At 42.8% G+C, this 11,782-nt stretch overlaps 1 protein-coding gene across 1 annotated transcript in view; it reads right to left on the bottom strand.

Annotated features, from left to right (window-relative positions):
* Positions 1–11,782, bottom strand: part of GNL3L (G protein nucleolar 3 like) — a 76,194-nt gene that overhangs the window by 18,477 nt on the left and 45,935 nt on the right. The window contains exons 6-13 of the mRNA XM_042783439.1: positions 11,050–11,133; positions 10,745–10,880; positions 9,663–9,766; positions 7,311–7,455; positions 5,347–5,434; positions 4,637–4,811; positions 4,410–4,552; positions 3,764–3,900 (exon numbers count right to left, since the gene is read on the bottom strand). Coding sequence (XP_042639373.1) covers positions 3,764–3,900; positions 4,410–4,552; positions 4,637–4,811; positions 5,347–5,434; positions 7,311–7,455; positions 9,663–9,766; positions 10,745–10,880; positions 11,050–11,133 — 1,012 coding nt within the window. The remainder of the gene's footprint in view (positions 1–3,763; positions 3,901–4,409; positions 4,553–4,636; positions 4,812–5,346; positions 5,435–7,310; positions 7,456–9,662; positions 9,767–10,744; positions 10,881–11,049; positions 11,134–11,782) is intronic.

Below are 11,782 nucleotides of genomic sequence, written 5' to 3' on the forward strand. Positions count from 1 at the left end.
TGATATTTGCTTCACGTATTTTGGAGCACTTTCATTGGGTGCATAAATATTTATTATTGTAACATCTTCTTTGTCAATTGACCCTTTCAGCATCATATAATGTCCTTCTTTGTTTCTTATGATGTTTTTCACTTTAATGTCTATTTTATCAAAAATTAATATTGCCACTCCTGCTTTTTTTTTGGTTTCCCTTGGCTTGGAATGTCTTTTATTCCATCCCTTAACTCTTAATTCGTTTTTATCTTTGTGTCTAAGGTGGGTTTTTTGTAGGCATCATATTTACGGGTCTTCTTTCTTATCCAGTCTGCCACTCTCTTTCTCTTGATAGGTGTATTTACTCCATCCACACTGAGTGTAATTAATGATAGATATGAATTGATTGCTGTCAATCTATTGTGTTTTTTTTTTGTCGTATTGTTGGTGTTTCCTTGGTCCACATACTTTTCTGTGCTGAGTTCAGTTTGTTGGCTAATGCCTTCTCCCTTTTCTTCTTTATTCTTGGTTTTGCGCTTATTCAACCCATACGTTTTTCTTCCTTCTGGATTTGCGTAGGAGGATTGTTACTTTTCTCTGTGCTTACCTTGGAGTATATTCTTGTCTCTACATTTTTAGGACAGTGTGTGCTGTGAAGATATTTTCCTCTCCATTTGGAAGTTTGTACCTAGAAGTTTTATTTTCTCTGATAGGTTAGTTGCTGTTGTAGTGTGCTGACTGACTTCCTTGGTTTTTAGTGTACAAAGTTTTATGGTCTTATTTTTAGTTTATATTTCTAATTTGGTTTCAGTGTTGATGCCATGTATACTGATTTTGTTGATCTCTGTTGTGGGTTCTCTATTTGAAGAACTGCCTTAAGTTAAGCATTTCTTGTAGGGTTGGCCTGGTTTATACAAAATCCCTTAATTTCTGTTTGTCTGATAATACCTTGATTTCGCCCTCATATTTAATGGATAATTTGACTGGATATACGATTCTTTGTTGGAAGTTCTTTTCCTTCAGTGTTTTATATATGCCATCCCATTGCCTTCTTGCCTACATGGTTTTTGTTGAGTAATCAGAGTTCAGCCTAACTGTTTGATTATTATAAGTAATATTTCTTTCTTCCTGGGCAGCTCTCAAAAATATTTCTTTGTCTTTGCTTTTACAAAGTTTGATTATAATATGCCTTGGTGTTTTTGTCTTGGGATCTATCTTGCGTGGAGTTTTAGGAGCTTCTTGGATAAATATCTTTTCTTCCATCAATATATGTGGTTTAAGTTTTCTGTTAGCAGGTCTTCCACAATGTTCTTGATGTATTTTTTCACCTCTTCTTGTTCTGGAATTCCAGTGAGTCTCATGTGGTTTCTTTTCATGTCATCCCATATATTTCTTAGGTTCTCTTCATTTCTCTTAAATCTTTGTTCTGATTTCTTTTTTCATACCTGCTGTTGTCCAGGGATTTGTCTTCTAGTTAGGATGTGCGTTCTTCACCCAGTTCTAACACACTCTTTTGTGCTTCTACTGTGTTGTGTAATTCTGTAATTTTGGTATTCATCTTCTGGATTTCTAACTGCTGTTTTTGTATGAATTCTGATTGTCAATTAATCTTGTTAGTTTGTTCCTGAATGATTTTCCTGAGTTCTTCCAGGAAACTGTCTGTGTTCTCCTTGTTTCTGTTTGGGGTTTCCTTAGGCTACTGTAAAGTTCTATATCTTCTAAATTCCTTCTCAGATAATTGTATTGCCTACTTTTCCTTGATGTTTAATGAGACTTTTGTGGTTTTGGTTCTAACGTCTTGTCCTGGTTTTTGTTTGATTTGAGGTTGCCTGTTGTTTCCTAGACATTTTGAGGTTGTTGTTAACTGCTGGTTATATACCGATTTGTTTAGTCTTGGTTTTATGGTATAACATTTTGAAAAGGTGAAGCTGGTCTATTTGTTTGTTTAGTTATTAATTCAGGTATGCTGGCTTGCTTTGCAGTTTTCTTTGTGATGGTAGAATCACTGTGTGGAACATGGATATGGGTTTCTGTTTGTTATAAAGAGGTTTAGAATTTGAACTCGAAGATTTTATGTTGACTGAATGTGGTTTCTTCTATTGGATGAGTGAGGTTATTGGCGGATAAAGTGGGCATGGAAGGAAAGCTTGCTGTGGCTAGGGGCAGTTTCTAGGGCTTTGAGCGGGCTGCTGCTGCTGATGTTGTACTGTTATTTTCTTGCCCGCAGCTCAATTTCAGCAAAGACTTCAGTTGTTAGGGGGTTGCCACTTTCCGCCAGGCTCAGACACACGTAAAAACCCCACTACCAAGGCCCCTTGGTGCCAACCAGCCGACAAGACAACTTCTCGGCTCTGCAATCTGTCTCAGGGATTTCTCTCTTTGGCCCCACTGGCCCAGACCACAATCCACCTCAGGAGCTCTTCTGTGAGTCTATCCACCTGCAGTGCAAAGATCCATTCGGTTTCAGCAGTGCTGGTTTCAGAAGAGTGCCTACTAGTAATCCGTGGTCACAATATTACTGATAAAGTCAAGCGTGGGCCTCTCAGTGCCACTAAGCTGACCCAAGCCTACTCAGTGACTCACTGTGGGGACACCTCCCAGCAGCACCACTGGACTGTCTGCTCGGGTTTCAGCAGTGCTGGACTTGCCTGTTTGTCCCTAGCCAACCCAGGTTACCGATAAAATCAGGTGCTAAAGGTAGATCCTTGGGGTGATCACTGGCATGCTGGAGTGGTGTGTCTTCTGCCTTAACCCAGAGAGGTTTCGGATGGCCGTTCTCGCCTGTCGGTCGCTCCCCCAGGGAAGTCTCCGATGGCCTTTCTTGGCTGCCTGTCTGCGCTCCTCAGGATAGATCTTCTTATTCTTTTTTTGCCCTGTTCCTTTCTCCTAATTCCACTCCTCTCAGTTTGGTGCACTCCGATTCAGTTAGTTGTTCAGAGCACCAAAATCCCTAATTCAAACTGCTGTACCTAGTTTTTCAAGCACTAAGATACTAGAGGGAAATAGCGTGGTGACTATTGACAAGACTCCATTTTGAATCCCTCTGAATAATTATCTTAATAACAACTCACATTTTCTGAATGTCAGGTATGTTTTACATTTTAAATAAAACCTCAGAATGACCTTAACAGGTGGGTGCTATATATATCCTTGTTTTACAGATGACATCACTGAGACATGGAGAAGTTAAGTAACTCATTCAGGATCACAGAGCAAATAAGAAATAAAGATTAGATTTGAAGACAGGTAGTCCATACTTTCAACAACACAGCTAGTTTGAGTTGGGAGAATCCTAAAACTGTGCAGGAGAACTGGTTCAAATGTCCTTCTGTCTGCCAGTATGTGCCTTCAGAAAGTAACACCTTTCTGTGACTCAGATTCCTCACTAGCCAATGGAGATGAGAATGCAAATCCAAGAGTAGATATAAACTGACTATGAAAAGATCGAAGGCAACATTAAAGAAAGGTTTTTTTGAGGGAACTGTCTCAATCCATTCTAGGTCCCAAGGGACAGGGGAATGGAGCTTCCTATTTTCTGAGCACCTCACTGCATAGCAGGTACTTTACTGATTTTTTTCTACCAGAGCTCACAACTACCCCCCTATGATCTAGATTAGAGTTCTCTACCTTACAAGAGAAGTTAAGCTTAGAGCTGGTTAAACAACTTGCCCTATGCCATAGTAGGGCCAGGGAAGGGGACGGTCAAATGTGAGATTTGTTGGCAGGTCTGTGAGGCTCCACTAGGGCAAAACAAAGTTCTGGGTAGGTGAATCCATCCAACCCCACTTACATTCCATGGTGTCTTCATTGGCCTGTTCAGTGTCTTCAATGTCAAAGACTTCTGTCATCTCCTTAACAATCTCTGCACTGAGATGGGTAGGCAAAGTGTGAGTGGGTGGTGGTAGTGTATAGAAGGTGATCTTCCCGCTGAGTGGGGAGGTGGAGAAAAAAAAATGGTGGTTATGTCGTTAAGAGAACAAAAGAACACTCAGAGAGAGGATGAGTTCCTAAGCCAGAAAAGGTGAGGTACAATGAGGAAACTGAGACAGTGGCCTCTGAAAACACAAGGGGTTGAGTTATTAGTACAAAAAAAAAAAAAACCTCACTGCCATCAAGTCAATTGCGACTCATAGCAACCCCTGCTTGGGTTTCCGAGGCAGTATCTCTATAGAAGTAGATTGCCCAGTCTTCCTTCCAAGGAGTCGCTGGTGGGTTTGAACCACCAGCCTTCTTGTTAGCAGTCAAGTGTCTTAGGCACTATGCCACCAGAGCTAGGCATAAATACCCAATCAGGGAATGACCTGGGGCTTTGCCCTTCCCCTGCTCTGGGACCCAGGAAGTCAAACTGTCCCACTGACTGCAACAATTACAGATGAGCCACTTTATGGTACCTACCTTCCAGTGGGCCTCACCCTTACCCTGAGACGACTCCTCACCTCACCCAGTCAGCCAGGACAGCTTTGGCTGCCTGTTCCTGACTGTATATGCCTCCCTTCTTCTTCTTTCCCAAACGGCGGGCCACTGCAGTCAGAAAGTGCTCAGTGGTCTGGAACCCAGAGATGCCATAATAGTTGGAAATCTGGTTAAGGTCAGAAAAAGAAGTCATGAGAAGAACAAAGGGCCCTTGGAATAGGATAGGGTACCAACAAGGAGCTCTGCATACCTCCTCCATGTTGCAGCGCTGCAAGATAGTCTCCACTGGGGTCACTGGGTCTATTAGCTTCTGTATATGGATGCAGTTGCGCAAGATGGTGCCCACCTCTGAGTTGGGTCCTGGGACAATGCCTGGAGCATCCAGTAGCCGAATGAACTTGTCCAGGTAGACCTCCTGCATGAACCTAGGACAGGAGGGGAGACAAGAGAAGAAAGAGGACATTCAGAAACTCAAATGTGTCTAGCATCCTGTAGGCCCCAGTCTCAGGTTGGGCCGAGGTAGGCAGTAAAGTCAGATGAAATTGACTTACAGATGGAGAGGGAGATATATAGGACTGAGGACTCTGAAGCCCTATAGACCTGAGACTGATTCTAATCTAGCCATCCTGAGGACTGAGCTGCAGGACCCTGAACAGTTTTCTGGCTAAGGCTTAGCCGCTTCACTTAGGAAATACAGCTACTTATTAGACTTATTAGTAGCCCCATCTCGCACAGTTGTTAGAGGGATTCAAGGAGTTAATGGGAGAGAAGACTCAGTGGGGTGTATGGTCCACACCTAGGTTGTGCCAGGTATATGAGGGCTGTTACTGAGTTCTCATGCCTGGCAGAAGATGAGAGGTAAGTCCAAGCTGAGGAAAGGAATAGAGGCTAAATACATGACAGTCATGGGGAACGTTAAAGTCAAGGAGTTGTGGAGGGGGAAAGCAAGCAGATGCTTACTTGGTGACTCCAGGAACGGCTCCCACACTGCATGCACGGCTCCGCTTCAGACTATTAATCAGGCTGCTCTTTCCAACATTGGGAAGGCCTACAAAGTAGCAGCAGGTAGCTCAGGATAGGAAAGACCCTCAGATCATTCAGGTCAATCTATGAGGTAGGCCCAGGCAGGGGTAGTAAGCAAACCACTGGAGAGCCAGAAAGTCTGGCCTCCTGCCTGCCCATCCCAGCCCATGACCAAGTTCCTAGATGGCATCTCTATACATCTCCACTTGTGAACATGTGGGGTAGACATGTCCCTCTCTGTAGATGTGACCACCACCACAACCCACTGCCATCAAGCCTACTGCAACTACAGTTACCCTATAGGACAGAAAACAACTGCCCCATAAGGTATCTAATGCTATAAATCTTTACAGAAGCAAACTAACATATCTTTTTCCCATGCAGCACTTGGTAGGTTCAAACCAGTGACCTTTTGGTTCTCAGCTGAGCACTTTAATCACTGCATCATCCTTCTCTAGTCTGTCTCAACATCTCCCATTCTGACCACTGTCTCTTCCGAGTCTCTCATCCTACTAAATTATGCCTCTTAGTTTGTTTCTGTACATTTCCCTTCTCTCTCTCAGCTTGTTTCTCTTATATGTATGTCCCTTTATATATGTTTCACTGTGTTTTTTTTTCCTCTCTCCTTAACCCATTTCATGGGAGCTCTGGTCTAAGGCACTTGACTGCTAACCAGAAGGCTGGCGGTTCAAACCCACCAGCCACTTCTCGGAAGGAAGATGGGGCAATCTACTTCTGTCGTGATACTGCCTTGGAAACCCAAGGAGGGGTCGCTATGAGTCGGTCCAACTCAACGGCACATAACAACAACAAAAACCCTTTCTATACATCTGTCTCTACTTCTTTATCCTTACAATGTTTGTGTATTTGCCTCTGTGACTTTGAGTACATGATTGTATCTCAGGCTTGTAGTGTATCTGGACACATGTCCCACTGTGCCCAATCTCTCTGTAACTACATTTGCTTTAGGGAAGCAGATTTGGGGTAGGTATGTGTGTGAGGAGTTTAGTCTACACACATTGTGCCTCTGTATCTGTCTGTTTCCAGGTTTGTCTCTTCCAGGTCTATACGTGTTTCACATGTGCGTTATTTGTATATGAGTGCTTATGGTTCAGTATGTGTGTATGTGTTCCTCTGTGCCTACATCTTTGTTCCTGTTTGTTTCTATGTGTATCTCTCTCCGAATCTCTCTACCCCTAAGGGTGCCTTCCTCTCTTGTTCTCAGAGTATGCATGTCTGTCTCTCTACATACATAGGGTATCTCTCTAAGTCCCTCTTATGTCTCTCTGCATGTCTCTGTGCACACATCTGTGTCTTTCTCTGTCCCACTCCCCAACAACCCCATCATTTTGTTTCCCAGTTCTTTTTCTATCCAGCTCTGTGTCTATCCAGGCAAGCGTATCTCTATTTTTTTCTCAGTGTCTAACTCTCCCTCATCTTTCTATCTAGGCTTCATTTCTCTCCCTGATGATCAGTCTCTGACTCTCTCAAATTTCTCTCTCCCATTCCAAATGCCCTGGGTTCCAGACAGGCCCAGGTTTGAATCTCAGCTCTGCCTTGTCTCACACAGGGCTGGTCCCACAAGTGCCTGTTTCCTTCTCTGGGCCTCAGTGTCCTCATCTGTAAAAGGGAGACACTTCACAGCTCTGGCAGGATGAAATGGTGTCAACTCCAAGCCTGGCCCCATGCATTTGGTCCATGATACTAACCCTCAACATATGATGATAATTCTTAGTGTTCTTTCCCATTCCTACCAAACAATTACAAATTAATTATAAAATGCTTCTGAACCACTCCCATCATCCCCAAAAAGGCAATACAAAGTTCCTAGGATCCTTTTCTTCAAAGAAGTCCCTGTGTGAGGAAGAAGCCTAGGCCTTATGACCACTCCCAGGCCTTACCCACAACCCCCACGCGGATGTGGGTGTGTACATCACCAAGGCGACAATAGTTCCCCAGAACCCTCATGAGGTTTTCAGCTCCAAAACAGGCCTTGCTTTTCAGCAGCGACTCAGAGGCCTGCTCTACTGGTACACTGCAACGGTTCTGGAAAATGAGGGGTATTACAAAAGAGGTTATAAGGTTGGAAATACAGTCCAAGCCCAGATTTCAAAGTCCCTCCTATACTCAGGAATTTTCAGATATTCCTTGTGGTCATTAAGATCCTTAGACTAAAATGAGGAAATCCCTCAAGATAGGCCCTGAATAACCTGCCATTTTTCTGCTCCCCTTGGAGTCCCTACAAGGCCTATTTTGTGACTTCATGTCTTTAGTCTTCTGTGTCTCTGCCTCTGCTTTGATCTGTCTCTTGCCTCCCTCAGCAGGGACAATATGAGACCCTGGCCATTAGGCCAGGTTTGAGTTCTAGTTCTGCTACTCACAGGACTATGTCAGAAAATTCTGCTTCCCTGCTTAGGCCTCAATGTCTTCATTTATATAAAAGGATACCCACCCTCCCTACCTATGGAGGGCTGAGACGGTGCCTGGCCCACAGCCTACCTTCCCTTGATTCCTCACACAGGACAAGGCCATTCCAGCCTGCATGTCTTTACTCCTGATGCCACCTCCTTGCCCAGAATGCCCTTTGTCCTCTTCCTCTTCCCTTACTTATTCACTACAGTATTGTTTCTAATACTGCAAAATCGGAATTAACCTAAATATTCATCAACAAGAAACAGGTTAAAAAGGTATATCCTTAAAATGGAATACAAATGAAATACAGGTGTTAGAAAAGGATGCTTACCACATTTCTGGCATCAAAGAAGCCAAAAAATTATAAATGAAGTATCATGTTTCAACCAGATTAGCAAAGATTTAAAAATTTAATTATATCATGTATAAGCAAGAGTGTAAGGGAATAGGCCATCTCATATATTCATCTATCCCACTGCTGGGAGGATAAACTGGTACAGCCATTACAGAGGACAATCTGTCAGTATCTAATAAAATGTAAAATGCATAAAGCCAGCCATTCCATCTCTTGGTAACTAACCTACACAATTGTCCATGTACTAATGAGATGTGTGCAAGGGTTTTTCTTGAGATTTTAGTTATAACAATGAAATACTGGAAACTAATTTTACGCAGCATCAAAAAAGTAGAACCTAAGAAGAAAAAAAGCAGGTAGCAGAATGACACTTATAACACCCCGAACTGTATTTTCTATATATATATACTTATAGACACACACACATACACACACATAACACAATGCAACACAACACACTGCCATTGAGTCGGATCCAACTCATAGACCCCTCCTTGGTTTTACGAGGTGGTATCACTATGGAAGTAGATTGCCCAACCTTCCTTCCAAGGAGTGGCTGGTGAGTTTGAACCGCCAGCCTTCTGCTGGTTAGCAGTCAAATGCCTTAGGCACTACAGAGACATATATTTATAAAAAAAGAAAAATGGAAGGATACACACCAAAATAACAATAGTGGTTACTACTGGGTATAGAAAAAGGGAACTAGAATTAGGGGTACTGGTGAACAGATATTTAAGATTTACCTATAATTGATTTTATTTTTCTCTATCTTATTTTTTTAATAAATAAGTTTTATCAAAACATTTTTTAAAATAAGTTTTACATATGGTACACTCAATTTCCCTCCCCAGAGGCAACCAGTTTCTGTAATACTTTAACAGTGTACAATGAAAATGTATTTCCATATTAATGATACAATTAGGAAGTACCATGATTTGTTTTTAAGAGAAAAAAAAATGGAGGTATTTATGTAAAAAAGTTAACAAGTTAACCTCTAGAGGTTTGGTTGTTAAGAGTGACTTTCCTTCTATCCTTCTACTCTTCCACATTTTCCAAATTTTCTACACAATATGTACTACCCTTACAACTAAAAACACTATGCTTCCTAAAAAGGGCTAATACAGGAAAGAGTAAAATGAAACTAATATAAAGTCACCTCAAAAAAAACAAACCAAACTCACTGCCACTGAGTCGATTTCAACTCATAGCAACCTCCATTTGGTTTCCAAGGCTGTAAATCTTTACACAAGCAGACTGCCTCATCTTTTTTCCACAGAGCAGCTGTGGGCTTGAACCACCAACCTTTTGGTTAGCAGCCAAATGCCTTAACCACTATACCACGAGAGCTCCTTTAAAGGCACCTAGTAGAGCAAAAAGCTCAAAGTTAAATTACCAAAGGGCTGGAGACTCTGGTTCAAGTCACTACCCCTAACCCTAGCCCCAGGCTACCCTGAAAGAGGCTAGATACCCCTATACTTAGGCTTACCAGGTTTTTAATCTGATACTGCGTACTGGCCTTGAAAGCCACAGTTGGCAGCTCACTCCGAAGGTAATCCAGCCACTTTTCCACAACCTCCTTGGGGACCAGGTCTGGGGAAAACAGAAAAACAGATAAGGCTGGTAAAGACATCATCACCTTGATGGCTCACTCCAAAGATGCTTCTACCCACAGCCAAGGGCAAGCACATCTCTTGGCAACAGATATTTCCACTGGCTCTTTCAGTCCTTCCCTAGTCTCCAGACTGGAGTTAGAAAACACACTTTGATCTGTGGGACCAGTTGGCTTCTTTTCCCTGTGGGAGAATGAGTAAACTAGCTGTTTGGTCTTAGATGCCCTCCTTCCAAGCCTGAGGCCTCACAAAGATTGTCTTTTCACATCCCCTCTCTAGATCATTCTAGGATAGGCTCAATATCAAGAACAACTCTGACAACAATAGTTATCATTTATGAAATACTGATAAAGTATCAAGCATTAAATGATAAAGTATCAAGCATTAAATGATAAAGTATCATTAATTATCACAACAACCCTGAAAGGCTGGGACAATCACTACTCATTTTACAGAGAAACCGAGGCTCTCAGAGGTAACATGACTTACCCAAGATGCTAGAGAAAATAAATAGCATGGCTGGGATGAAACCTAGACCCGAGGGACTCTTGAGCCCACGTGACCTCCTGCCCATCTACCTTGCAGGCTGTTAGTTATACCTCTTGCTGCCCCCACCTCCACCCATGTTTCCAACCATTTTTGGGGCTCCAGTTTGGGGGAAAAGTGTTTCCAAGGCTGTCCAGTCACAGGTAAGGCTCAAAATAGCAGGAAAAGGGGACTAAGAAGGAAGAAAGGCTTGGACTCCACCCCAAACTTCTATTATCATGTATGTGTATCTTTAGACAAGTGGTTTCACCTCTCATATTCCTGGCTTGAAAACTGGAACAAGAATTTCTACCTTATATGACTGTTGTGAATACCACCACTGAGTTGCCAGATCTTGGTGTCTGGTTCAAAGCCAGTCTTTCAAGAAAGTATGTATCCTTCCTTGCCTTACCCAATCCTGCCTAAGACCCACCAATTTTGTTCAAGACCAAGACCAGCTTCTTGTTGCCCTCTGCCCGCAGGACAGCCTCCTCCATTTGGAAGCAGCGGCAGCCCAGGGGGTCTCTGGCATCCAGGACTTCCAGAATCACATCAGAGTATTCCACTACCTGCAGGGCAAAGAACAGGGGAGATGAAGACAGGGAAAGGACTGGGTAGCAGTCATGCAGACCCATGAAAGAAAAGGTCTCCATCTCAGTCAGGAAAAACAGAAATGGAGAAAAGATGAAACTGGACTTGTGCCCTCCCTAAAGGACCTTAAGAAATGGGTCTCCATACCTTATGGAACTCCTTATAATAAGCCTTCCTTGTGGCTTCATCATCCAGCTGAGGAAACATATTTAATTCCTGCAAAACTTCCTCCTAAAGAAGAAAAAGAAAGTGGTCCAGGGAGACAAAAGAGAGCAAGCCAGGGCTTTGGGAACCATGGGAAGCAGCAGAACACACATGCGTCTCAGCCAACCCAAAAGAAGCTTTGACTAAACAACAAAGCTGGGAATTGGAAGACTAGAAAGATCCACACATGGTGCATATGTGTGCCTAAGTGTATATGTGTTCAAGCAGAGAACAACAGCCAGAAGCCTGTGCATACACATGGGTGTATGAAAAGGAATGTGAGAGGGAGGTATGAGAAAAACAACCCATGGGGCATGGGATGGGGAGGTAAAATGTATACTACATGTCAGAAATGGGAATATGATTTGGAAAGTATGAGATAACATTCCCCTCACACATGCTCCTTTCTCAGTCTTACAATTCTTCCTCATTCTCTCATTCCAAATCTCCCCTCTCTACTCTTTTATAATCCTTTCATCCTCCCTCTCTCAACCCCATCATCTCAGTCTCCCATTGTCTCTGCACTGATATCCTACTTCCCCTCTGCGGTGTAGTAAATTACTTAGTGTGGCTTTTCTACCCATAAGTCTTTGTAAACTCCAAGGTGGGATTTGCTATGAGCAACTGAGGAGCTCCTGAATGCTAAAGTTGTCCACCTGGAGTATTTCTGTTGGGA

This window comes from Orycteropus afer, unplaced genomic scaffold (genome assembly GCF_000298275.1).
Source record: "Orycteropus afer afer isolate SDZICR_OR568_19922 unplaced genomic scaffold, OryAfe1.0 scaffold01176, whole genome shotgun sequence".
Lineage (NCBI taxonomy): Eukaryota > Metazoa > Chordata > Mammalia > Tubulidentata > Orycteropodidae > Orycteropus > Orycteropus afer.